This window comes from Microcebus murinus, chromosome 6 (assembly GCF_040939455.1).
Source record: "Microcebus murinus isolate Inina chromosome 6, M.murinus_Inina_mat1.0, whole genome shotgun sequence".
Classification (NCBI taxonomy): Eukaryota; Metazoa; Chordata; class Mammalia; order Primates; family Cheirogaleidae; genus Microcebus; species Microcebus murinus.
This window is the reverse complement of record NC_134109.1, coordinates 45639696-45666707: the sequence shown is the minus strand read 5'-3', so window position 1 is coordinate 45666707 and position 27012 is coordinate 45639696. Positions and strand designations below refer to the sequence as shown.

General features: G+C 35.0%; 1 protein-coding gene across 2 annotated transcripts in view; it reads right to left on the bottom strand.

The window, feature by feature from the left end:
• TXNDC16 (thioredoxin domain containing 16) overlaps window positions 1-27012 on the bottom strand; it is an 88580-nt gene that overhangs the window by 53811 nt on the left and 7757 nt on the right. For both annotated transcript variants that reach the window (XM_076004025.1, XM_076004024.1), the window contains exons 2-8: window positions 25579-25884; window positions 24499-24581; window positions 20667-20740; window positions 19745-19819; window positions 8641-8762; window positions 3911-4001; window positions 860-1010 (exon numbers count right to left, since the gene is read on the bottom strand). In XM_076004025.1, coding sequence (XP_075860140.1) covers window positions 860-1010; window positions 3911-4001; window positions 8641-8762; window positions 19745-19819; window positions 20667-20740; window positions 24499-24581; window positions 25579-25738 — 756 coding nt within the window. In that variant the 5' untranslated portion in view covers window positions 25739-25884. The remainder of the gene's footprint in view (window positions 1-859; window positions 1011-3910; window positions 4002-8640; window positions 8763-19744; window positions 19820-20666; window positions 20741-24498; window positions 24582-25578; window positions 25885-27012) is intronic.

Below are 27012 nucleotides of genomic sequence, written 5' to 3'. Positions count from 1 at the left end.
TAATGATAAAGAAACATTTATCAAAAGTTCCATACTCCCTCTAGTTTCATGTCAGCTTCTTTTTCTTGTATTAAATTCAAATAAGATCAAATATAATATTTCATACTATAAAGTATAGCACACAAAAAATAACATATCCATCAATCCATTCATCCTTCTATCTGTATGTCCATATGGGTAGGAAGATGACTCATGTGATGGTCATCTATCAGCTTATTTCTGAATGATGGGATTGGGTGGCTTCTTAAAATTTTTTCTTTATACTTTGCTGCAACATTTGGATTATTTATAATACACATGCACCATTTTTTTTTAAAGACAAACTGAATGAGAAGATCTACTAAAGGCTTTATATAAACTGGCACAACCCTTCCATCTTTCAGAGAAAAAATTTGCTGATCACCATCACCTAGTGAGTCCCTATAAATTTCCTTCAGACTAATGCTAAGGAAAGTATGGCACCAGAAATCCTATGGTTACAATATTTACTAACTTTTAAAACAGTGATCAAAGCACCTATAAAAAAGGTCTTTTTTTAAACATGATGTGGTCATTGTGATCTGTAAACCGTAACCAAAACCTAGAATTCATTAATACTACCACAAAATATTTCCACTTAAACAATGCTATATTTGAGTTTCAATGTAATAATGTATCAAGGCAATTGTCATTTTATGAACAATCTATCTTCTATTCTACCTTTAATAAGGAACTACTCCCAAATCCCTAAAACTAGAAGAAATATGCCCAAAGGAAAAACAATATAATCCATCTAAATAAAACACATATCTGTGAATCAAAACTTAATAAGTTTTGATGTATGTATGAATTATCTACTATATTAAAATAAGACACATACCAACAGAGGTTCTTTCATTGTCTTAATAAATAGGTGAATGTTCAGGGTAGTCAATGGTTGTTCCATTAGTGTTCTTCTACATTGCTGGGTCAAGTCCAAGACTAGTTTACAATGAAAAAAGTAGAGATGTGCATATTCTATATCCTCAGAGCTGCAAATTAAAAATTAATGAACTTAATGAAGTTCAATGTGTGATCCTTCTACCATCCAAAAAGATATAACAACAAATCTCTTTGTCTTAAGTCTCATGTTTTTGAAGTATTGTTTTAGTAAAAGCCTAAAAGAGTATAAGATTAAAATAAAATGGACTTGGGCAAAAGAGAGGATATAAGATATTAAGGAAAATTAACCTTAATATTTGAATGAACCAAATGAGTGGTACAAGCAATTTTTTTCCTGAATTCTTTCATATGGTAGCTTCTAAATTAGGTTATAGGCACGCCTATATAATTTGTTTTTCAATAAAAGGCTGTCACCTTGTGGACAATGAGATTATCATCAAATATAGTTGTTTTTCTAGAGCTATGCTAAATGAAACTTTGTAACACAAATCTTCTTTGTGTTTAATTTAAACCTAAAGCTGTTTTGAATAAACTTCAGCCAAAACATTCCTTAAAATAGAAACCATGTGACTGTAGGAGTTTGTGATTTTGTATATGAAATATTATAAAACTTAGCAAATATGGCTTATATTTGGCATTTCCTTCAGTATGAGAATACAAAGATAAACTTATAGTGGGGATAAGGTTTGCCAAAATTAAAATAGCATTTTAAAAATCTCCATATGGCATTAGTAGAGTTTGGCAAAATACTACAAAATTTTATTTTTAAAATGTTATTTTAATTCTTGAGATATGCAGAAACTAAGTGTCCGAGGTTCACTGATTTCCAATTTAATTAGAATAATTTTTAATAGATTTGATCAATGATTAAAGAAATAATCAAAGATTTATTACTGTGTGTTAGGCCCTGTGCTAAACACAGAGATAAAGATGAATAAGACAATTTAAATTCTTGAAGGAAATATATTTAAATACATTTCTCCTTAAAGGAGACATACTTAGTAAAACAATTAAACTGTAGTTTATGTGCTATAACATACAAAATGCTATAAGGCACAAAGATATTTCATTCTGCCTCAAGTTAAGAAAGAGAAGGAATGAAAAGGAAAGAAAGATCATCACAGAGCTCAGAAAACAGAAAGGGAAAGAATGACTTCTTCAAGAAGACAGGACAAATGGGCATTTCAAATAAAAGCCAAAGTACAATGAAAATATATAATGTTTAGAGGGGGAATACTGAATAATCACTACTGCTGAAAGGAAAGTGTTGAGTGCAAGAGATCCTAGTTAAAGTTGGACTTCATATCATAACCTCTAAAATAACAAAATAATGTTGGAAAGTTATTTAATCAGGGATCATTTGCTTGTAGATAACAGAAACCAAAAATGGGGAAATTTATTGCAAGTTTAGAAGGCTATCTCACAGATTATAAGGAAAATTCAAATAATTGGATCAGAGAAAGGGCAGAGAAGAAATACAGAGACCTGAAGACTAAGTGTTCAGGGACCTTCATTTTGCCATTAACACTTTCTAGGTCCCAACTCACTCTGTGAAGATACCTCTCTGCTTTACTTCTAAGTGGGAAAAACATTCCTATGAACAAGACAGCTACCCATGATGTATAATCCAGTTTCTCCATGTCCAATTGTAAGTTCCCAGGAGAGAGGATCTTATTAATACTTGCTCAGGTAAGCCAATGGATTGGCTGGCCCTAGCTCAGGGGCCCACCTCTGATTTAACTGGCTATGATATATATGGGACAGAGATAATACCCTTCTTGGCCTATATACAGATTCTTTTAGAAGAGAATATTGGGAGGTAGCAGAAAGTACTGGTGTCTCTATGACTTGCTACCCTCTATTACCTATCTTATATCCCCTTATTAACTAACATAGAATTTCAAACATACTCAGGCCCAACATGATAGCAATTAATATACTAGTCTTATCTGATGTTATAACCCCAGAAACTAGAGTAGTACCTAACACATAGAAAGCATTCAATAAATATTTACTGAATGAAAAAATGAAAGAATTAACAAATGAAATAAAGAATTCATTCACCTCACCTTTCAATAAAGCGAGACTAAGGAAAAAAGCAATGCTGGTTAATGTCACACAGAGCAACAAAAACATAACTTCTCTTTGTATGAACTTCCTTCCCTGCCTACCTCCCTCCCCTCAAAAATCATTTTACCTTATCAGTTTTATATGCACTAGCCTCTAAATTTATAGAGTTGTAAAATTTCTGGGCTTTAAACAATTTTGTGTAGTATAGCAAACAGTTGTTATTTTCTGAAAGATCAGCAAAAGGGCTCATTAAAGACACTCAATGTCATTAAAAGTTTATGAAATCACCATGTTGCCTTGTTTTGGATTAATTTTCCTGAACAGCATTTTGAAACCAAACTTAGTGTTTAAAATGTATCAGTTATTCCCTTTGTCCTTAAGTGCTAAAAAAAAGGAAAGAAAAGAAAAGCTTTAACCCTAGCTTGCCCACCCAAAACAGTGAAAAGTAGGCTTCTACCTAGAATTGTAAGCTAGAAACTAGACAAGAAAAATAAACATTCCATTTAAAAAACGGTACTTAAATACAATTAAGATCATTATGACAAAATAACTTAGAGAACTGTCGTGAAGAATTTCTGGAGCTTCATCATGAAAGCTCTTACTTTACTCCCATCTGACCATTACAGGAGATCTATTTGTAAGATAACCCACTTGGCCACTCATAGGATCACATGTTGTGGCTTATCCATATTACCTTCGTTCACCTTAATCTAACATCACTTCTGTATATTTCAGACTATAGTATAGCAGATGAGAGCAATGAAGGGGATTTCAGGTTTCATTTATATGTTCACATCTGCTTATGATTTCTTCAGACAAACCCATGCTGTGGGAGTATGCTGGAAATGTTGACTAAGTAATGTGAAATAAGTAAACAACAAAAAACTTTAAATTGTTGACATATGCCTCTTATACATACCCAATACTTTCCAAAAGGGCAATTTCTGTGGTTAAGACAAATTGGTATATGGTCCCATACACAAAAGCAGCTTCCATGACTGCTCTGTGCTCTGAAGAAGAGATAAGAGAGTTGGGAGACAGGAAGAGTTAGTTTGTGTGACTCTATGTCAATTTCTTTTCTGAATATGATCCTACACTCTTTTATATTCTATTGTATTTAAAGAAAAATCCTTTGCAGCAAACCCAGTTGGGGATTTAACTGCCTTTAAATGCAGGCAGTTAAAGAAGCTATAAAAAGTCTACTCTATTCAAGGTAAGAGAAGAATTAAGAGGGAGTAGAAAATGAGTTATACTTTAGAATATGTGACATATTTGTGTTAGTTTCTTTCTAGTAATAGGGAAGAGAATATGAATTCACCATATAACTTTCCTATGTTATTTTTATATATGTGTGTCTGTGTATATTGTTTCTGGGTTAGTTATTTTTTAACCAAACTTATACATATTAAGGAGACAATTCTACAAGGTATATTAAGAAAAACAGCCATTCACCCACCCTCTACTCCATTTCTAATTCCCAAGGAACAACCGCTTTCAACTCTTTCACTATTTCTTTTGGTGTTTACCTCTGAGTCTCTAAATGACATTCTTATAGTCTTATTTTCTGATAAGAGAAATACATATATATGTATATAAAGTTTCAGTATTATCTATTGAGTTCCCACTATGGAAGATGATAAATTAGCTTTACTTTCTGAAACCCAGATCCACAAATGTACACACCTCTTATCCCCCCAACTCTCCCAATATAGTTTTTTTTTTTTTGAGACAGAGTCTCGCTTTGTTGTCCAGGCTAGAGTGAGTGCCATGGCGTCAGCCTAGCTCACAGCAACCTCAAACTCCTGGGCTCGAGCGATCCTTCTGCCTCAGCCTCCCGAGTAGCTGGGACTACAGGCATGAGCCACCATGCCCGGCTAATTTTTTATATATATATCAGTTGGCCAATTAATTTCTTTCTATTTATAGTAGAGACGGGGTCTCGCTCTTACTCAGGCTGGTTTTGAACTCCTGACCTTGAGCAATCCGCCCGCCTCGGCCTCCCAAGAGCTAGGATTACAGGCGTGAGCCACCGCGCCCGGCCCCAATATAGTTTTAATTTTACTAGATCAATAGTCAGTATTTATATTGTTTTTAACTTAGTAAATACTATTTACAGATGAGCCATACAGTACAGAATGACCACTTTTCCTTTTTTAAACAACCTCTTCACTACAGTTATAATTATCTTTTTAAATTTTTGTTTTGATTTTTTTCCAGTTTTTTCCTAACCTCTTCCACCATTGTCCAGGCCTCTCAATACTTCAAATATCATCAGGTATACTATCAATTCTACCTTAGAGGCGTTTCTGCAGAGCCTTCTGATTTGCTCTAATATGGACTATTGCTCCTTGGCCTGCTGCACGACTGCCATTCTGGGGATTCTCTTATTCTCTGTCTTAGGTTGGGCCCTTTTGACTATTACACTCTTATCTTCTTTACTGCTCCCTTGCTCCCATTGTCTAGCACCTTCCTGTGAGAGGATATATGGAATACACACTTTTTGCAATCCTTCATGTCTGAAAAGTGTCTTAATTCTACTTTCGCAATTAACCATACTTGACTGGGTATAGAATTTGAAGTTCAAGTCACTTCCCCAGAGAATTCTGAAAACACTGCTCTGTTTTTATTTTCATTTCCAGCACTGCAATTTAGAAGTTCAATGCCATTCTGATTCTTGATCCTTGCATTCCAAACCTCCTCCCAACCCCCCAAAGGATTTTAGAATAGTCTTTTTTTCTAATATTATAAAATTTCAAAATGAGATATCTTGGTGTGGCTCTATAGTCATCCACTATGCTGGGTCTCAATGGGCCTTTTCAATATGGAAGCTCCAATCCTTTGGTTCTAAGAAATTTTCTTGAACTATTTCTTTGATGATTCCCTACTTATTTTATTATCCATTTTCTCCTCATTGCCATTTCCAGACAATTATCTTCCTCTCCCTCACTTGATTTCCTAGCACTTGAATCTCATGTCATATTATTCCACTCACCACCCCACCATGTTACAGTCATCTACCTCCCTGGCCAGGATCACTCCTCCTCACTCCATGAAGAATTTAGCTTCCGGCCGGGCACAGTGGCTCACGCCTGTAATCCTAGCACTTTGGGAGGCCGAGGCGGGCGGATCGCTCAAGGTCAGGAGTTCGAAACCAGCCTGAGCGAGACCCCGTCTCTACCAAAAATAGAAAGAAATTAATTGACCAACTAAAAATATATATACAAAAAATTAGCCGGGCATGGTGGCACATGCCTGTAGTCCCAGCTACTCGGGAGGCTGAGGCAGTAGGATCGCTGAGCCCAGGAGATTGAGGTTGCTGTGAGCCAGGCTGACGCCACGGCACTCACTCTAGCCTGGGCAACAAAGTGAGACTCTGTCTCAAAAAAAAAAAAAAAAAAGAATTTAGCTTCTGTTATACTGTTACTCTCTCCAATACTACTTCTGCCATAACCCTTGGTAATTTCATTATCCACACAGATGATACTTTCAAAATCCTAGCCTCCCAGTCCTTGGCCTTCTCTACTCCAGTGATCACTCTTCAACCCTACCTTAACACTCAATCCAGGCCTTGTAATTACCAATACTGCAAACCTCTCCATAATCTCCAAGTCTAGCTTCTCACCACACACAAACACACATCTCCAAGTCACTCTATCTAGCACACAACTCTAACACATTAAGACCTACATCCATAGATCCAACCATTGTCACTGTCCTTCACCCTACTCTGGTCCTCTTTTCCCTCCTAATTAAGCTTAAATTCCATGGTCTATCTTTGTAATCATTCCCCTGTCTATTAGGTTAAAATACAATCCAGGCTAAGTCCAACACTCTGCCTATTCTGTACTTACACCCATAAAAGTCAATATAGCTGGAGAGGGGGGAAAAGAAAATAAAAACATGCCAGCATCACAATGCTAATGATCTCACTTTAAATTACAGATATTAAATATTATTGCAGCCTAGCAACTATTCTTTATTTCCAGATCTCCTAAACAACTATGCCATCTCTTCCTTTCTCTTATCAAACTAGCTGATGACTTTCATTCTGTTTTCTCAGTGAAATAAAAGAAATTTAAAAAACAAACCAAAACACTTCCACAAGCCTCAACACCGTATCTATCCAGCCACTTACTTGCATGGATGCCCATATTCTTTCTTGTCCTGCCTTTCACTACCGATGAACCTTCTGTGCTCCCACCAAGAGCCTCTCCCCTTGCTCACTAGATTCCATGCCCTCTAGCCTACTCAAAGGCTTTGCTCCAGAAATACTCCCTTCTTTTTCCTTTGATACATTTCCCCCTTTCTAATGGGTCTTTCTCAACATACAGATATGCTCCTTAAAAAATTCTTAGCCCCACATACTTTTCCAACTTTCTCAGCCATTGCCCCATTGTTCTCCTTCTCTTAATAGCAAAACTTCTCTAACAAGTCTCTGTATTCAGTCTCCAGTTGCTCTCTACCTATTCCCCTTTACCCCTCCTATCAAGTATTTACCCCTCATACTCTATAGAAACTGTGCTTGCCAAGAGGTCACCAGTAACTTCCACATTGCTAAACATAATGGCCAATTGGCAGTTCTTAATTAACTTTTCAGCATCGCTTAACACAATTGTTCCTAGTTGCTTCCTTTAAAATACTATCTTTACTTTGCTTACAAGGCACTCCTAACAAACAGACTGTCCCTTCAGTCTACTTTACTGGTTTCTTCTTACCTCACTGATGGGTTTAGTCTTCTCCTTTCCACCTACCCTTACTCTCTTAGTGATCTTCTGTGGTCTCAGACCTTAATTTCTGAAATTTATATCCCTAATCTGTATTTCCAAAATAAAAGGTAGTCTAGCAAAATCCAACTACTTTGCTGATATCTCTTTTTGGATGTCTAATGGGTATTTACAAGTATGATCTCAAAAAGTGGATTCCAGAACTTCCTTTCCAACTATTCTCTATCTATCTTCTCCACCTAAATTTTTACCTTCTGAGTAGCTCAGGCCCAAACCCAGAGCCACCCTTATCTGATATTTCTCAGTGCATATCCAATATGTCAGCAAATTCAGTTACACTGTCTCCAAAATAATTCTAAAATTAGAATTTATTACCATTTCCATTGCTAACACCCTGGTCCAAGTCACCCACCATCATCTCTTGCCTTCATTTTTGCAGTAACTTCTTAATCTTCTCCCTTACTCTCCTCCTTCCAATCTACCAACATTTATCAAATACCAGAAACTACTATATCAGATACCATAACACTGTAAGGAAATCAAAAGAGAAATAGCTAACACTTTCAGAGCAACTACTATACTCCAGAAACCACTTTAATTATTCAAAAGCATTTGATTCTCATGATAACACTAAGAAGTAGGCACAATTACTTTCCCCATCTTAGTCACTAGGAAACTGAAGTTAAGTAACTTGTCTACAGGCACACAAGTAATTGGTCGTGCACTGCATCTAACCAGCAGTCTGGATCCAGAGTTCTTGTTCAACCACTGTGTTGTGCTGCCTATTTAAAGAAATATAACATAGTAGCAAAGATGCTTTAATTTTAGATCTTAAGACTGTCATCAGAAAATACACTATTTTAGGTACTTCAACACACATAAGTTCAGAGGCACAGCAAATATTAAAAGGAAAGAGAATAAATACCTGGTATTCCAATGGCTCTTACATATGAGAATACAATATTTTCCTTTCCTTTCAGAGTATTTTCTATGTTCTGCAGGTCTTCCAAGGTGGTAATATATTTTACTTCATTAAAAAGAAGAGCACTGAAATAAACACAGATATAATTAGTAGAAACACCATATATGGAATTAGTTACATAATATATATTTTTGTTAAGGAACCTAATCAAAAAGGAATTTATCTCTTTTGACCAAATCATTAGTACGAACCTAAGCATTTTAATAATACTGAATTAAAATTACTCTCTAGATCATTAGTCTGTCCCTGAGAACATTAACCAGGGACAGTTGTGAGAAATGGTACTCACTCTCTATCACAATGACCTCGACAGATTTGGGCTATATTCACTAACATCCTACTTTGGCCAAATAATCCCAAACAGATCTCTCTGCTGTTTTGAACCCTTCATACATCTATAACGGCAGGTTTCCTTTCATGGCCTAATGAGGACGTACATGACCTAGACCTTGTCTACCTCTCTAACCTCATTTTATTCTACCATTCCTCACATCTGTGACATTTTAGCCAGGGGTCCTCAAACTTTTTAAACATGGGGCCAGTTCACTTTCCCTCAGACCGTTGGAGGGCCGTTGGAGAGTGCAGCGCACATTCCACACATGCGCACTGTGGGCCCAGGACGAGTCTGCTGCTAAGCAGGACAGGCAGTGGTGGCAAAAACACCCCAGGGAGCCAGATAAATGTCCTCGGGGGGCTGCATGTGGCCCACGGGCCACAGTTTGAAGACTCCTGTAAAATCTACGCATACCTTAGGGCCTCTGGATATACAGTTTTCTTTGCCGGAAGCAAATTCCCTTTGTTCCATTTCATACATCTGGTCTCAATTTAACATCATCACCTCAGAGAAGCCTTCCCTGTTGGTCCTGTGTCAGTAAGCCTGTAGCATTTTTCTCTCATTTCACTACTTCATTCCTTCGTAGTACTTATGACAATTTATATTTATATATTTACTCATTTATCCCTGCCTCTTATTAAACTATTATCCTCTTGAGGCAAGGACCTTGGGTATTTTATCAATTAATAAATATTTGTTAAATGAATGAAAGAAAAAGTAGGGCAGGAATTATTTACTACCATCCTTCAATTGAAGAAATGGAAGTTCAAAACACTGAAGTTTACTCAAAAACACATTTATTGAATCAAGGAGCCAGGGACAGAACACAAAACAGGTATTCTCACTCCTAGTCCAGTGATCTTTCCACTTGACCATAAATCTTCCAAATTATCTTGTCAATGTATAAATCAGACCAACTGATCATATTTCTTCATCCAAAATTATCCCATTTTTAGTTGTCTACTTCCATATAAATTCTCTATCCCTAACAACTCATTCCACTTAATCCTCACATGCATTTGTTCATGTGTAATTTTGTTAGGCTAAACATACAGAATTTCTGAAAGCTGTTCCAGGTCCATATACATAAATAAGCAAATGTTCATTCAAATACCTCTGATAAATTAGTCAAATATAGTTTCCCTTACAGAAAATAGAGCACTTTCCTCTCATGTAGCCGTTCTCAAACTTTTTGGTCTCAGGAAAACTTTATACCCTTAAAAATTATTGAAGACCTCAAACAACTTTTGTTTATGTAGGTATGTCTATCAATAGTTGCCAAAATAGAAAATATAGGAATTTAAAAAATTTAGTAATTCTTTTAAAAATAACAATAAACACCATCACATGCTGAGAAACACTTTATATTTATAAAATAACTAAATTTTCCAAAACAAAAGGAAAATTTAGTGAGAAGACTGGCATTAGTTTACATTTGTGCAAATCTCTTTAATATTGGACTAAATAGAAGACAACTAGATTCTCATATATGCTCCTGTATTCAATCTGTTGTCACATCACACATCATGTAGCCTCTGGAAACCACAGCGATGAGAGAATGAAAGTGATAAAGGCAAATAATTAGTCTTATTATTATAAAAAATGTTTTCACTTAGTGGGCACTCTGAAACATTGCCTTAAGTAACAGTGACCTAAATATTTACCTACTTATTACAGATTAATTCCACATTTTTAAAGAAATGTAAAACTTGATCTTCTATAATTCCCAGGGCCTTGTTTTATTTTTAAAACAAATATTTACTGAGCAGTATTCATTATGTGCTAGATATTTTTCACGTTTCCATTTAAATTCTCAACAATATTTTTCAGATATTGTTTATTCTACACACACACACAAGTCTGAAGGACGAAGTACCCTGCCCAAGATCATACTGCTACTCACTGGTAGAGCCAAAATTCAATTCCAGTTCTTCTGACACTAAGGCCAGAACTTTCTAAATTATGTTATTACTGACCACTCACACATAGGAAGCCAGGTGGAAAGGTAGCAACTAAAGAATGGCAAGGAAGTCTGGGTGGCAAGTTGGGCTATTAGCTGCTTACACATTTTGGCTAACAAGTCCAGAATCACCCTTGAGTTACTTCAAAACAGTTGGGAAATACAATCTAGTAAACTTCATTGAACTACCATGGAAATTCTAGGCTTGAAAATTACATTTACCCATTACCTTTCTTGTTCTAGTAGCTCTAATCTATTTGCTTCAAAAATCAAATCTAGGAGTAGAAATCTAACTTTTTCAAAAAAAGACTGACAAATATAAATTAATAAAGGCCAATGTTTATTAAGCACTTACCACACGTCAGGCATAATACTAAGCACTTTATGAGTAATAACAACTTATCAGTTTTTTGGCTACCCAGCTCTAAACTCCTCTGTTTTGCTCTTGGAATTCCTGGTTTCCTAAATCTTCATGGTGGGCAGAGCCCAAGTCCCCTCATAAAAGCTGATATCATAAGCTTGCATCTCCAGGCTCCCCGCTGCAAGACATGACTATATGACACAAAATCACTTGCCTGAGATTCTAAACCAGGAGCAAATGATACAGAGAATGAGGGACAGTAGAGAATTATTTCAAGGAGTAGCAGTAAGTTAGCATTAAAGGTAGCAGTAACAACAGTGTTAATAACAGTCCTAGTGCAAGTGATGCAAACTGTAGCATCCAATGCTCAGCAATAATGCAGCTATCCTCCGATTCATTCTGTGTCAGGATTTCAACTAATTCACAGCCATATAACCTTTGAGTCCAGTTCTCCAGCCCTTATAACAAGGCTGAAATTTCCTATATCCACTCCAAATCCTTCTCTGCTTAAGCCAGTCAGAACCAAACTCTAGGGTTTATAACTAAGAATCCTCAGCAATGCACTCTGTGTTGTTTAATTTTCATGGCAACCATCTGAAATTGGTACTATCATTAACCTCATTTTAAAGATAAGGTCATAGGGCTTAAAGAGGTTACCTTGTCTAATGTCCCAAAGCTCATTAAGTGGCCATTATCCATGAGAAAATAATAACCAAAACTAATGACATTCATAATCTAATGATCTCTATGATTTTCTCCATGGCTTCCTAACTTTAATATATTCCTTAATGTTAATTTCCAGAATATAAGGATCCATTCCACAGCCTGTGCTCCTTCACTCCAGTCCCAAAAAGAAGAAATACTGACAGAAACGGGTTAAAGTAGAAGTCTCTGTCAGGATTTTCTTACTCTAATGATGGGGTAAAACAGCCTAGGGCTGCTCTGAATAAGGAGTTCTTCCTGCCACAGAAAGGCTTTCTTTTTCTTTGGCATGCCTTTCCTGGGACTCTGTCTAACCATTTGGTAGAAAAATATATGGCCAAGAATTGAGTGGATGCCAAAAAGAAAAGGAACAAAGTAGGGTCTACTTGACCCTACTTTTAGAGTAGTAAACCACTCAGTCTTTTTTCAGAAAAAGACCATCTTTATATTATATTTTGCTCATCATGCAAATTTTTAAAAAGGTAACCTACTAATTTACCATACCAAAATCCCCAGGAAAAATAAAGAGATAAGAAGAGAGACAAATTACTTTTATCTAAATTAATTACTGTATATTGTGACAAGGCAGATTCACATGTAAAAAGATATATCTCAAAGTCTTTTTTTAAGCATTTTCTAAATTAATATGGATTTAAAAATAATAGGTAGGAGCCAGCTCTGAAATGTGAGTTGAGAGTATAAGTAATAATAAAGTCAACAAACTTAGTCTTTTTGTCATACAATGTATATTTTCCCACTAGCTTACTTTTTATAAAATTTTTATCACCAGAAACAATCTTATAGGCTTATTACTTAAGAGGATTTATGTTCCTCCCATTTTTAATAACCAAAAAGTGAAGTTTCCAAATTCATCATCCATCAATCCAATATTTAAGTGCCTAATATATGTCATGTACCATGTATGCACTGGTAGAAGCACTTTATATCAAAGGCCACACTTTGGAGATATAACCACAAATACTAACTAACAGAGCTGTGAGGAATTCAAACCCAAGACAAGAAATTTTTTAGTAAAATTTCCTAATAAAAAGTATATCATTATCCAACAGGAACCCACTTGACAATATTGTGTAGGAAAAATCTGATATATATAAAAGAATGAGCAATAGCTCAATACCTATTAAAAATGGGCCAGTTTGGCAGAGTTCAGGAGTTTTAGAGAAAGACACTTCTAAAAGCAATTTTATCCCAAGGTTGTACAGTAACGTCACCTAAATACTCGATACTCAGGCTCTGCAATGACGTATTAAAGAATATTCACAGGAACTATGACAGTTAAAAATAATTCCTATAATATTTGAAGTTCACATTAGGAGTAGTATGCTAACTTGAAAGAAACCTATTAATATTTTTCCGACAAAATACAGTATTGTCACCAGAACATGAAGTAACACATCTTAATGAAGAGTTAATGAGATTTCACTGTTCCTTACTAGATTACTTTCCTTTATACATCATTTGATGATTCTTAGGAGTCCACAATGAGTAGGTAAAGAATGGCCTTTCTCTGCAACTGCTGCCTCGTGGCAAATCTCCCCAACTATCACAGCATGAATTCACTTTTGTTTTTCCTTCTTAACTATGATATGAAACTGCCTGCATTTATTAGGGAAAAAAAACATTTGTTGAGCAGTGGGTAAAATCCACAACATACTTTGATGTGCATTACTTTATTTGATCTTTACAATAATCTCATGAGGCTGCAATTATAACACATAAGGATAAGGAAAATGGCAATCAGAAAGGATAATTACTCAGATCACACAATGGAAGATAAGAAATGAAGACTCAAATACTCAGTAAATCCTAGCTTCATATATCATACAATATTCCAGTCTACATGTAGAGATTATAGTGGTTGCCAGGGGCTCAGGGGGAATGAGGGAAGGTTGAATAGATGGAGCACAGAATATATTTAGGGCAGTGAAAATACTCTATACTATAGTATAATAATGGATACATGTCATTACACATTTGCCCAAACCCACAGAATGTATACCACCAAGAGTGAACCCCAATGTAAACTATGGATTTTGGGTTAATTTTTAACAAATGTATCATTCTGGTGGGTGGTGTTGGCAAAAGGGGAAATCTATGCATGTGTAGGGGTGGGGATATATGGGAAATCTCTATACCTTCTCCTTTATTTTGCTGTGAACCTAAAAATGCTCTAAAAAATTGTCTTGAAAAAAATAAAAACACTGCTACAGGACACACACCAAAAAACTCAAACAAATGGAAAGACATTATGTCTGGGAGGAGAAGATTTATTCTTAAGATGTTAACTGTCCCTAAGATAATTTATAAATTTAGGCAGGGAGGGAGAAAAAACTAGACAAGCTAATTTTAAAAAATAATAAACATATATAAAAATATATGTGTGTATGTATACATAACATATATAAACAAAATAAGCAATTCTGAAAAGAGAAATGTGAATTAGCCTAGACTTTTCCAATACTACATTACAAAGCCTTAATAAATTAAGCCAATGGTGCTGGTATGTGAACAGATTAGTGAAACAGAAATAGACCCAAATACATTTGAGAGTTTAAACATATGTGGCACTCAAATAGTGAAAAGGTCCATTAATCTCAGTTGTATTGAGGGTAATTGGGTAGCCACCTGAATAGTACTCACCTAAATCTATCCCTCAGTACCATTCACCAAGTTAAATTCCAAACAGATCAAATATTTCAATGTAAAGTAAAAATACTAGGAGAAGAAGTACACCCACATGAATATAGTCAACTGATCTTTGACAAAGGAGCAAAGGCAATTCAATGAAGAAAGCACAATCTTTTCAAAAAAGGGTGCTGGAACTGGACATCCACATACAAAAAAAATTAAACTAGACCCTGACTTTATACCTCACATAAAATTCAGTCAAAATGGATCACAGACCTAAATGTAAGATGTAAAACTATAAAATTTCTAAAAGATAAAATAGGAGAAAATCCTGGTGACCTTGCATTGGCAATGAGTTTTAAGATACAACATCAAAAGCACAATCTGTGAAAGAAAAAATCGTTAGGTTAAACTTTCATTATCACTAAAAACTTCTGCTCTACAAAAGAAACTATTAAGAGAATGAAAAAACAAGCCACACACTGGGAAAAAATATTTGCAAAGCATATATCTGATAAAGGACTTGTATCCAAAACATACAAAAGAACTCTTATAACTCAATAATAAGAAAACAACTCAATTTTAAAAATCAACAATCTGAACAGACACCCCACCAAAGAAGATATACAGATGGCAAATTAGCGTATGAAAAGATATTCAACATCATGAGATACCACTATATATCTACTAGAATAGTGAAAATTTTAAAAATTGACAATACCAAATGTTGACAAGGATGTGGAGCAATAAAGAACTCTCATTCATCACTGATGGAAATGCAAAATGGACAGACACTCTGGAAGAAAATATGGTAGCTTCTTACAAAGCTAAACATAATCTTAGCATATAATCCAGAAATCTTACCTCCATGTATTTACCCAAATGAGTTGAAAACATACATCTACACAAAAAACCTGCACATTAACATGTATAGCAGCTTTATTCACAATTGCCAAAACCTGGGAGCAACCAAAATGTCCCTCCTGGTGAATGGATAAACAAATAATGGTGCCTCCATACAACAGAATATTATTCAGTGATAAAAAGAAATGAGCTATGAAACCAAGAAAACACATAGAAGAAACTTAAATATATATTGCTAAGTAAAAGATCAATCTGAAAAGGCTACATGCTATAAGATTCCAAATATATGATGTTCTGGAAAAGGCAAAACTAGGAACAATAAAAAGATCAGTGGTTTGCAGGGAAGGTAGGGAAGAATCAATAGGTAGAGCACAGGGGATTTTTAGGGCAGTGAAACTACTCTGTATGATACTTTAATGGTATAAAAGTCATTATTACACTTGTCAAAACTTACAAAACGTACAACATAGAGTGTATGCTAATGTAAACTATATACTTTAGTTAAAAATAATGTGTCAATATTGGTTCATCAATTGTAACAACTGAACTACACTAATACAAAATGTTAATAATAGGGAAAACTATATATGGAGAAAGGAGATGTATGGGAATTCTATGTACTATCTGCTCAGTGTTCTGTAAATTTTTTCTATAAATCTAAAACTTATTTTATTTATTAAAAACAAACTCTATCAACTGAAACACCCAAAAAATGGGTGAATTCCTTCAACAACAGCATAAGGGAGACCATAGTACAACTGATAATCCAGAAGTCAAAAGAGAAAAGATAAATTTGACTACATAATTTTTTTTTTTTTTTTTTTTTTTTTGAGACAGAGTCTCGCTTTGTTGCCTAGGCTAGAATGAGTGCCGTGGCATCAGCCTAGCTCACAGCAACCTCAAACTCCTGGGCTCAAGCAATCTTTCTGCCTCAGCCTCCCAAGTGGCTGGGACTACAGGCATGCGCCACCATGCCCGGCTAATTTTTTTCTATATATATTATTTGGCCAATTAATTTCTTTCTATTTATAGTAGAGACAGGGTCTCGCTCTTGCTCAGGCTGGTTTTGAACTCCTGACCTCGAGCAATCCGCCCACCTCGGCCTCCCAGAGAGCTAGGATTACAGGCGTGAGCCACCTCGCCCGGCCTGACTACATAATTTTTGAAGAACACAATAGGAAAATCCACAAGATAAATTAAAAACTTGGGAGAAAAGTTTGCAGTTTGTGTCTCCTTCATATAAGGAGAGTGCCTAGAAATTAATAAAAATAAAGTTTAAGCTGGGTGCAGTGGCATACACCTGTATTCTGAGCTTCTCAGGAGGCTGAGGCAGGAGGATTTCTTGAGACCAGGAGTTAAAGGCTGCAGTGCGCTGTGATTACACCAGTCAATAACCACTGCCTGGGCAACCTGACAAGACCCCCATCTCAAAATAAACAAAGTTTAAAACACAACAGAAAAACAAGCAAACCATTTCAAGCACACAAAAGTAGGATGAGAGATTGAAAGGCATTTTTTTCCAAATGGCAATTTCCAAGGTACAGCTATGATACAGCACACTATTTAGCATAGTTCTTCAAAGTTCTAAATATCACTACCAGAAAATTCTGTAAAATACTGTATTCCACAAATCATTTTCTTACATTTTAAACAAAAACGAGGACATTGTTTCTTTGGAATTCTACTTCCTTGGCATTTTTTTCTCTCAATTTCTTCTTCCCTTAAGTGGTGGGTGGTATTGCCCTAGAATGCTCCCTGAATGACCTATATGCTGACAACACCTACATGTGTACTCCTCAGGGGTTCAAATTCCTACAGTTGCCTATATGACACTGAAGCATAATGGACATTCAAGTTGTTAAAATAGACTCATCTTCTGTGAATTTGCTCTTTTTCCTTTCCTTCTTCAGATAGTGATCAGATTGCATCTAGGTAGTGTGGGGTGAGAAAGAAGTAAAAGAGATGGATCAGGGATTAACTCAAAACTATAGTTTTGCTGTTACCAAATTAACTATTACCAAGTCCAGTTATTTTCACCTCTGAAGTGTTAAAAAGACAATCCCCTCCTCGCTATCTCTATTCTACCCCCTAGATTATGCTACATGTGCTCAAACCCAATATATGTCTCACATCCACCAGAAAGATCTCTCAAATACTAATCTGATCACATCACTTGCCAGCCTGTAACTCTTTGTTAAGCAGTCAGGTGTTAAGATGGTCAATTAGGAAAATGAGCCAAACTAAAAGTAACAATCAAGACTTTATTCACTTACTAGGACAGTGCAAGCAAGATGCAAAAAAGAGGGCACTGGCTCTACAATGTTACATTTTTCAATCCCTTGGAATGGCAACACAGGGTTAGATGGATGCAGTGGGGACACAAGAAATCACCTCATTCCAAGGAGCTGCAAACAAAAGGCCCCTGCCTTTTCATGGACTTGGGGGAACAAAAGGGATACGGGATAGGAGTAAAAAGGTAAAAAGGTCAGTAAAGGTACTGACTCAAAGTTGAGAAAAGCACCTTAGTCAAGGACCCCCAATAAGGTCTTAGCAGAAGCACCTAAAAGGTGCCTTAGCCAAGGGCTCTCATAAGGAGACCTCAAAATGGAGGCACCTGGGCTAGGAAAGTAGCTGTACATATGACCATGGCTGGGCTAAAGGATTAAAATGGGTAGGGGCCTGAGTCCTGCACCCTAATTTTCTCCAGAAAACTGCAATGCACTGGGTGTGCACCAAAGCTGGCACGGTGAGGGCAGCTCCCTGCCATGAGACCTACTGGGCAAAGCACTGTAATTGCATATGGTCATGAAAGATTGCACAAGGATTTTGGCCTAGAGCTGGACTCCTCACCCTTCAGTGACTACCCAACAGCCTAAACATCTACACAAAGTAAACAAGGACCCCCGTCATCTGACCCCATGCCTACTTCTCTACTCTCATCTCCAGTTTATACTCCGGCAAAACCGTCTTCTCCAAACTATTTCTAAACTCCATGCCTCTGTCACACAGTTTCTCCTGCTTTTCCCACCATCCTCTTCTTCACCAAGCACTTAACCTTTAAGAGTCCTCCCAACTGCCACCTCCTTCAGGAAGCCTACTTAATAAATATCCACCTTCATTCTAGACATGAGTAACTATTACCTTCTCTGGCGACCCATTAGCCCATATGCATACGTACTTCCACTATTTACTTACCACATAATAATTTGTTTCTCTGTCTGTCTCTGCAACAAACACTAAATTTCTAGACAACAGAAGCCACATCCTATTTTGTTTTTATCCCCAGTGCCTAACAAGTGTCTAGCACACACAAAAACATGGGAACAATCTATTTGTGGAATTTGTGTTCTAAATCAGCATTAATACAGCACTAGGAAGAGGACACGACCACAGCGGGGTTGCATGAAACAAGCCCCACAGGCTCTCCAGTTCAGATAACAGGATCCTCATTACGGGGCACAGGGAAAAACCATCTATGAACCAAGGGCCCTCAATCTGTCAACACCTTTATCTTGGACTTCTCAGCCTCTCGAACTTTATTATAGCAGCCTAAATAGACTAAGATATCTGGCAAAATCCTCACTCTATAGGAAGAATCAAAAGTAATTATATGACCTTGTGATCTTGTTGAGTCATCTCCTACTTTTATAAAAGTATATATTATTACATGTTTCTGTATCCTTTGCCATTAATGAAATTTTAGATTAATGTGGGAAGATAGTACAGTTATTTGTATGAAATTGATACCTACAGATATAATGTTGAAAAGCTAAAATATTTTCATGAAGTGTGATTGTCTAAAATGAAGTCAAGCCAGGTGTGATGGCTCATGCCTGTAATCCCAGCATTTTGGGAGGCCAAAGTAGGAAAATCACTTGAGGCCAGGAGTTCAAGACCAGCCTGGGAAACATAGCAATATCCTGTCTCTACATAAAATTTAAAAAAAAAAATTAGCTGGGTGTGGTGGCACATGCCTGTAGTCTCAGATACTCAGGAGGCTGAGGCAGGAGGACTGCTTGAGCCCAGGAGTTTGCGATTGCAGTGACCTATGATCATACCACTGCACTCCAGCCTGGGCAACAGAGTAAGACCCTGTCTCGAAAATAAATAAGTAAATGAAATGAAATCAATAGATAAGTAACAAGTGAATAAGTCAATAGATACCCCCCATACTTACAAGAGAACATGAGCAACGATGGCATTCACATCAAACAAGGTATCAGTAGGGAATTCTCTGAGCAATATGTTGCCTCTATAAAAAGTTTAAAAACATGTTACAGAAATATTTCCTTATAATTCAATTTACTTGTCTATCTAACCCCTTGGGCTATAAGTTCTTTCCTGTTGGAGCCTGTGTCTTATTCATGTACCCCACACACCTACCAAAGTGCTAGTACATAATACATTCTCATATTTATTCCATATACACTTAATAAATATGTTGACTTTCATTATAAAAGCTTATGCTCTGGACCTGGCAAAAAGACTGGTTAAACAAAAGTGAGTCCAATCTGGGCTTTTTACTAACCTCCCTTTAACAACCACACAGACCCAGACTCCCCAAACAGGGCTGGGAAGAAGACAAGCAGGGGAGAAAAAGAAGTGTCCTCATCAGTAGGGCTTTTCGGAAAAAGAATCTCTCCCTACTTCATAGACCAAATCCCAAAGTTTTGAAGAAAGGATTTGAGAAACCTCAGATGGATTAATAAATCTAATGTAGAGGAATCTGTAACTTGGACACTGGCAGATCCTTCAAAAAGAAGGGATTTATTTCACACCCAAATATGAACCTACTCAGAACACTGTATTTGTTAACCAATTACTTACCAGGCATTTGTAGTAGGAGTTTACTTAAGAGTCGTATGTAATATTCAAAACAACCATGTGAGGTAGGTATTACTCTCCTCATTTTATAAATAAAGAAGTTAAAGTACAGAGATGTTAGGTAACAAATCTATTACTTGACTTTCTGTTAGGCTTCATCTGATCCCCACTACATACAACTTTATTCTGGCTCAGTGATAGTTCATATATTAATACTTGAATATTCTAAAAGTACAGCTTTATATTTGCCCATCACACTCAAAAAAATAGCTTACCTGAATAAATATGCTTTCATCGAATCCTTTTCTTTTCCACAGTATCTTGACATTTCTTCTTTGATACAATTAACCTTTAAAAGATTATATTTAAGGTTTAAGCATATATATCAAAATGTAAAATTTCTTGGTTAGGGAAAGGAGAAGAATAATTCAACATTACATCTTGCCTCCAGGTCACATTTTTTTCCTGGTTTGTATGCTATAATTGCTCACTTATTCAAGTGTGTGGGATAACCCAGAGAAAGGCATTGTTTCTGCACCTAAGAGTTTATATTTAATTCAATCTTATGGAACCCGTAGGAGGTAACCAAGCAGAAAAGGACACATTTAGGGCAAACAAAAAGCATGAGCAAAAGTTAGGAGGCACAAAAGTAAGTGCTAAGTTGGGATCATGAAAGTATCTCAGCAGTGGAACACAGGGATAGCAGATACTGTTGGTTTCCTACCCCAAATCCATCCTCTCCTGTTTTCTAACAGAATTTTGCTTTTGCAAGTACCACATTAAAAGGTTTTCCTAGCCTACCCAACAGCTAGGAGTGCCCAAATAGTGTGAGAAGTCCCTGGGTTGGAATTCCTAGAAGTCTCTTAACAGAGGGCTGAGTGATACTCTTGCTCTCTCTACTTCTTTTTGACCAAAAACAGATAAGAACACGAGAATACCAGCAGCAATCACAGACCAAAAGGCATGTTTAAAGAAGAAACTACTTGCTAAGGACAGCAAAACAGAAAGAATGAACCTCAGTCCCTGATGACGCTAGAGCAGCCGTACCAGCACTGGATAGCTTATAATCTGAAAATTAATAAATATAAAGACAATAAAAAATATAAAATAAAAATATAAGGGCAATCCTGGCAGCAACATGAAGATAAAACAGAAGGCAAAAGAGCACAAAGATAAGGAGGTGTAAGTTAAAAGAATATCACATTAGTATAGGTCAAGGATGACCGAGACCCGAACCAATGCCAAAAGGGACAAAAGAGAGTCAAGAGGTGTATAACTGGGGACGAGATTGAGTGTGTACATACAGCACAGGACAGAGGGGGAGAAGAAGGAGAAAATGAGAATGAAGGAGAAAATGAAAATGAAGAATTGCCCCTAGATGGGGCAAATCGGTAGCTACCAACATAACTAATCAAAACTTGGGTTAGAAAAATAGTTATTTTGTTTTGGATTTGGTAAGGTTTTTGTCTATTTATTTTAAGATGGATTTTTTGTTGTTGTTGTTTAATTTAATTTTAATAGAGTTTGAGGAAGCACAATGACAACTGGGGAAGTGACATTTGTTTAAATGGGGAACTGACATTCAGGAAAGATATCAGAAATAGAGAATCGGAACAAAAAGTTAGACTATAGCCATAACCAAAAAGTGAATTTTAGTGTATACAGTTTTTAAAAAAATTTTTAAAGTCAATTCCACATATATTTGGACACCTACCATATGTCAGTCACTGTTCTAGTCACTGGTGCTATAGGTAAGTTCCAAATAAAATCTTTAGAACTTACATTCTAAAAGTAGAGACAATTAAAAAATGAATTAATATGTAATATTAAGTGCTATAAATTTAAAAATTATAAGGGGTAGCATGTGATAGGGTATTTTAAATAGGTAATCAAGGAGGGCTTCTCTGAGGAGGTGACATTTGCACAAAGAACCAAAGTAATGAAGTAATGCATACAAATATATAAAAATGTGGCAGAGAGAAATTCTAAGCAGAAGGGAAAACACCTGCAAAGGCCTGGTGATAATAGCACTTGTAGCAGTTCAAGTAACAGAAAGATGCCCACTATGTATCAGGAACAAGCCAAGCAAGGGAGAGGGACAGAAAACAAGATCAGAGACAAAGCCAGTGTCCATAATACTCAGGAGTTTCAATTTTCTCCTAACTGTAATGGGAAGCCTTTCTAAGCAGGATAGCAATGTGTTCTGACACATCTGAGTACGAATGGAGAAGTTGGTCATGGGACAAGAATGAAAGGAGAAAGGCCAATTATTAGGAGGTTATTGTGGTTCCCAGATGAGAAGTGATGAAAAGGAGAAGTAGAAGTGAAAGTACAGGAAGTGGTCAGATTTGAAAAGTTTTCATTGTAGAACCTTGTAGTAGATGGATTGTATATGAGAGAAAGAAAAGGATGACAGACAAGTTTTTATTTTAAAATCTAATTTGATTTAATAACATAGCTATACCAGATTTCTTTTGGTTATCACTTGTATAATATTCCTTTTTCCTTCATTTACTTTGAACACTTATTTTAGTCACATTTCTAGATAGCATACAGTTGGATTTGGGTATTGTATTCAGCTTGACAATCTTTGTCTTAATTGGAACATTTAGGTACATTTATATTGTAGTGTTCATCTACCTCTGCCTCTTGCAATCTTAACTTATGAAAACACTCTGCAATGCTTCTTTTTATGAAGTCTTTCCCAATACCATCTGTGACTTTCCACCTCAACAATCAGATATAGGCTTTCTTTCCTTTAAACCTCTTTCATATTTTATTTGTATCTCTATTATATAATACAATAATAAAGTTCTGCCAGTTTAAAATAATTTGTGAATATATTCTAGTCTCCCATTTAGGACATAAACTCTCCAAAGGAAAGGTGTGAGTCTTAGTTATCATTCTATCCAAAAGAAAACTAAATATTGCAACCTCATTTTAATCTCTCAAATATTTACTGAGTATTTACTATGTGCAAGGCACTAACTTTGGTACTCAACACAGGTTTCCTTTCCAAATATCTCAGCATCCTCAACCACAAAATAGTTTCAGTTATGTAAAGGCAACAGCCTAGGCATGAACTTTAATATTCTACTATAGTTACTAGTTTACTAGTTACTAGACAAATAGTATGATTACCTCTTTTAAGTTTCACACCAACCTACTATTTCATTTCTACACTTTAGCTTAAAAGTTTATTCAAAGATCCTTGGAGACGAGTACCATTATCTTAAGTGAGACCTCTATATATACAGACTTGGCACATAAAAAAAAATTTTTTTAAGGTATATAACCAAGGTTAGTTAATCTTTCTATGTCTCCTGTCCTGGGAATTCTAGCTACAGAATCCAAGGGGGGACAATAGCCATCTCTTAAAGAAAGAAAGCTAATGAACTAAGAATACATGTACATAAAAAGTCAGGTAGACCTTAACGCAAAAGAATTTAATGTAACTGGGTTACTTCTTATTTGATTTCTAAGTATAAATTCTAAGTTTAAATTAAATAAAAGCCTTACATAGCTATCTAATGCATGATGCATGTGGAAATTTTCCATAATACTGCATGGCAAGTTTAAATATTTTTTGAGAAAAAAATTAAATATGTAATTCAAGTTGAGTTGTTCTAATTTTGTTCTAAAAATAAATGTGAGAAACCAAAATATAAGCAATTATAAAGACTAAGAAGAATAGAAAAGAATTCTTTAGTTGCCTCAATTTTGTTACTTCAGTTTCTGGTAATAAAAATTTAATAAATAGTTCAATTTTGGCTATCTATTAAGAAATATTCATCAGGCCAAATGAAACAAAACAAAAACATCTAACTATAGGTTTGAAACATGACACAATAGGGCAAATAGAGTGATTTACAGAATAAAGTTAAATTCTAAGCTAAAAATTTTAAACAGCTTTTTTTTCTCTATATGTACTATGTTACACAATAATCTGAAACTATCTTTCTATGCTTATGTTTATTCTTATGAAAAAAATATTTTTCTAATTTGGAAAAAGATGTAAAACAAAAGTATTATAAGACACTCAGTTTTAAGCCATAGAGTTGTAAAATATTTGCCACTAATATTTTACTAACATAAATATCTTTCTACCTTTGCAACTGAAATTCCATAGTCCTGGAGAGGTCTAACAGCCTTATTCAATTCTTCAAGAAATACAGATGTACTTGGAGAATCTAAAATAAGAAATGTTTCATGAATGTTTATGAATTGCCCCTAAAAAAGATGAATTTTTAAAATTAAAGCCAAAATCAGCACACACAGAAGAAATATATTCATTTGTCCAACTAGCCTACAAAAACAAATAATTAAACATACATAGTTACATATTTTCATACTCTTATTTTCCTACTGCCTCATTATTCTTATTTCTAATGTTTTTCTATGACATATTTTAACTTTGCAAGTGATCATAAAAGTTTTTTAAAACAAGATTATAATAAATAAATGTTTAATTTAAACCTAACATTTGGCATTCTTCTTCCAATTTTAATACCATACACAACACACATGTATGCATACACAAACTTTCGAAATGATTTTAAAATATCATTTTCAAAACACAATTATAATAATGGAGCCAAAAGAAATGTGGATTCACTTCACTTACTAATTCCAAGAATAATATTTTTAAGGCATGAAGAGACTTAGAGTATTATAATTAGTTATGTTCAATAGTCATATTAGCTAATTCAGTATAATTAATAATATAGCTAAAGTAGAGACTTAAACTAAAACATTACTAATACTACATTTAAAGTTTAAAAAAATTTTTTTTAAATATTTATATGCTAAAAACATGAGAAAGCAACTTCCAGAAATGGCCACATGAAATTCAGATATTATATTAGTAGCTAATTCCTACCTAGTATTTACTATAAACTAAGTATATTTTAAGTATACCCATTTAATCCTCACAACAACCTTATAAAGTACTATTATCTCTTAATAAATGATGAAAGAGACACACAGAGAAGCTAAGTGACTTGACCAAGGTCACACCACAGGCCAACTGGCAGAGTTCAGATTCAAGTCCAGGTAGGCGCATTATAGTAACAGCTTTTTAGCACATATTATTGATCCTGACAGTAAGTTCCCACTGAGTTTACTGACTGAATAGCAACACAAACACAAACATCACAAGAATCATATTGGATTTTAAATAATACTTACCAGCTTGACAAAAATAAGCTAAAGAGGCTTTTCCTGGTTGCAACGTACTGAAATATTTCTGAGGACTCAGTTCTGGTAAAGAGTCTACTGTTGACTTGTAAAAAATGCATGTTATGACAAAAGAAATCCCAACTCTATATATACTGAAGCTGGAAGACATCACCGGCTATAGTTGCATATGAGCAGGTGGTTTTATATGTTTTGATCACTGCTATGTTCTGTTGTCTAGGATAATACTTGGCACAGAGTAGGTCTTCAACAAAGTTTTGCTGAATGGATTTATAAAATGAATGAGTGAAGTAAAACCTACAAAAAGAAAAAGTTAAGTCATTACTTACATTATTTGATTTTGCTAATACTTTACTATTTCCTTGTAGTAAAAGTTTGAATTGTTGTAATACTATTGATTTTTTTATACTTACAAAGATATCAAAGATATCTAGAAAATACTTAACTAATTATCTTGAATTTCATAGATATTTACTGAAGTATGTTAAGCTAATTATCACTTTTAAGAGTTCTAAAATTCTCAAACATTATCCAATCCATTTTTTAAATTGGGCATTTTATCTTTATCTATAGCTGATTTACAATAAATACTCAAATAGTTACTTAATACCATTAACATGGGAATGAGACATCCAAAATATGTCCACTATGTTTACCTTCTTTGTACTTTAAGAAGATACCTGTTAAAACTAAGAACATTCCTTCTAAATGTATATACATTTGTAATGCTTAAGCCTTAGATTTCTTTATACTGCTGAGAAATTTAAATATCTTTTTCAACTCATACTTTAATTCTATTTTCTGAACTCAGATTTTGTTCTAGATATCCTCCTCTCACCTTCTTCCCTGGTGTACTTACTTCCATGCTGTCCTCTGTATCTGCTGTCAATCTCTTTGTTTTATTTTTTGCTACTTTTACATGTTTCTTAAATAACTTCAAGAAGTTTTTCTACTGACAATTTACGTTATCTAAGTTTACAAAAAAGATAATTTAGGAAAATAAGTATAATATAACAATATCATACTTCTAGAAGGAAAAGATACACCCATAGGTATGGGTGAGAAGTTTGTTTTAATTTTTCTTTTTTAATTTCAAACAAGACCCATATCTTTCAAATGCAAAATCACTATCTCAAAATAGGCAATAGGAAAAAATAGCAAAAATTATTTCCATATACTCATAAGGGTAGAATTTTTCAATAAAGAAAAAATTATAAAAGACTAAAAATTTATAGAAAAATCATATTAAATTAGATATTTACTCTGGTCATTCAATATTATCAAGAACAAGATAATACCTCTCCTTAACAAGCAGGTATTCCTACAAAAGAAGCTATTACTTATTCATAACTTCCTAATAATGCTGTTCATTAGAGCCAGTATATATCAAACAGTGAACAAATTTGCCATCAATTTTTAATAATG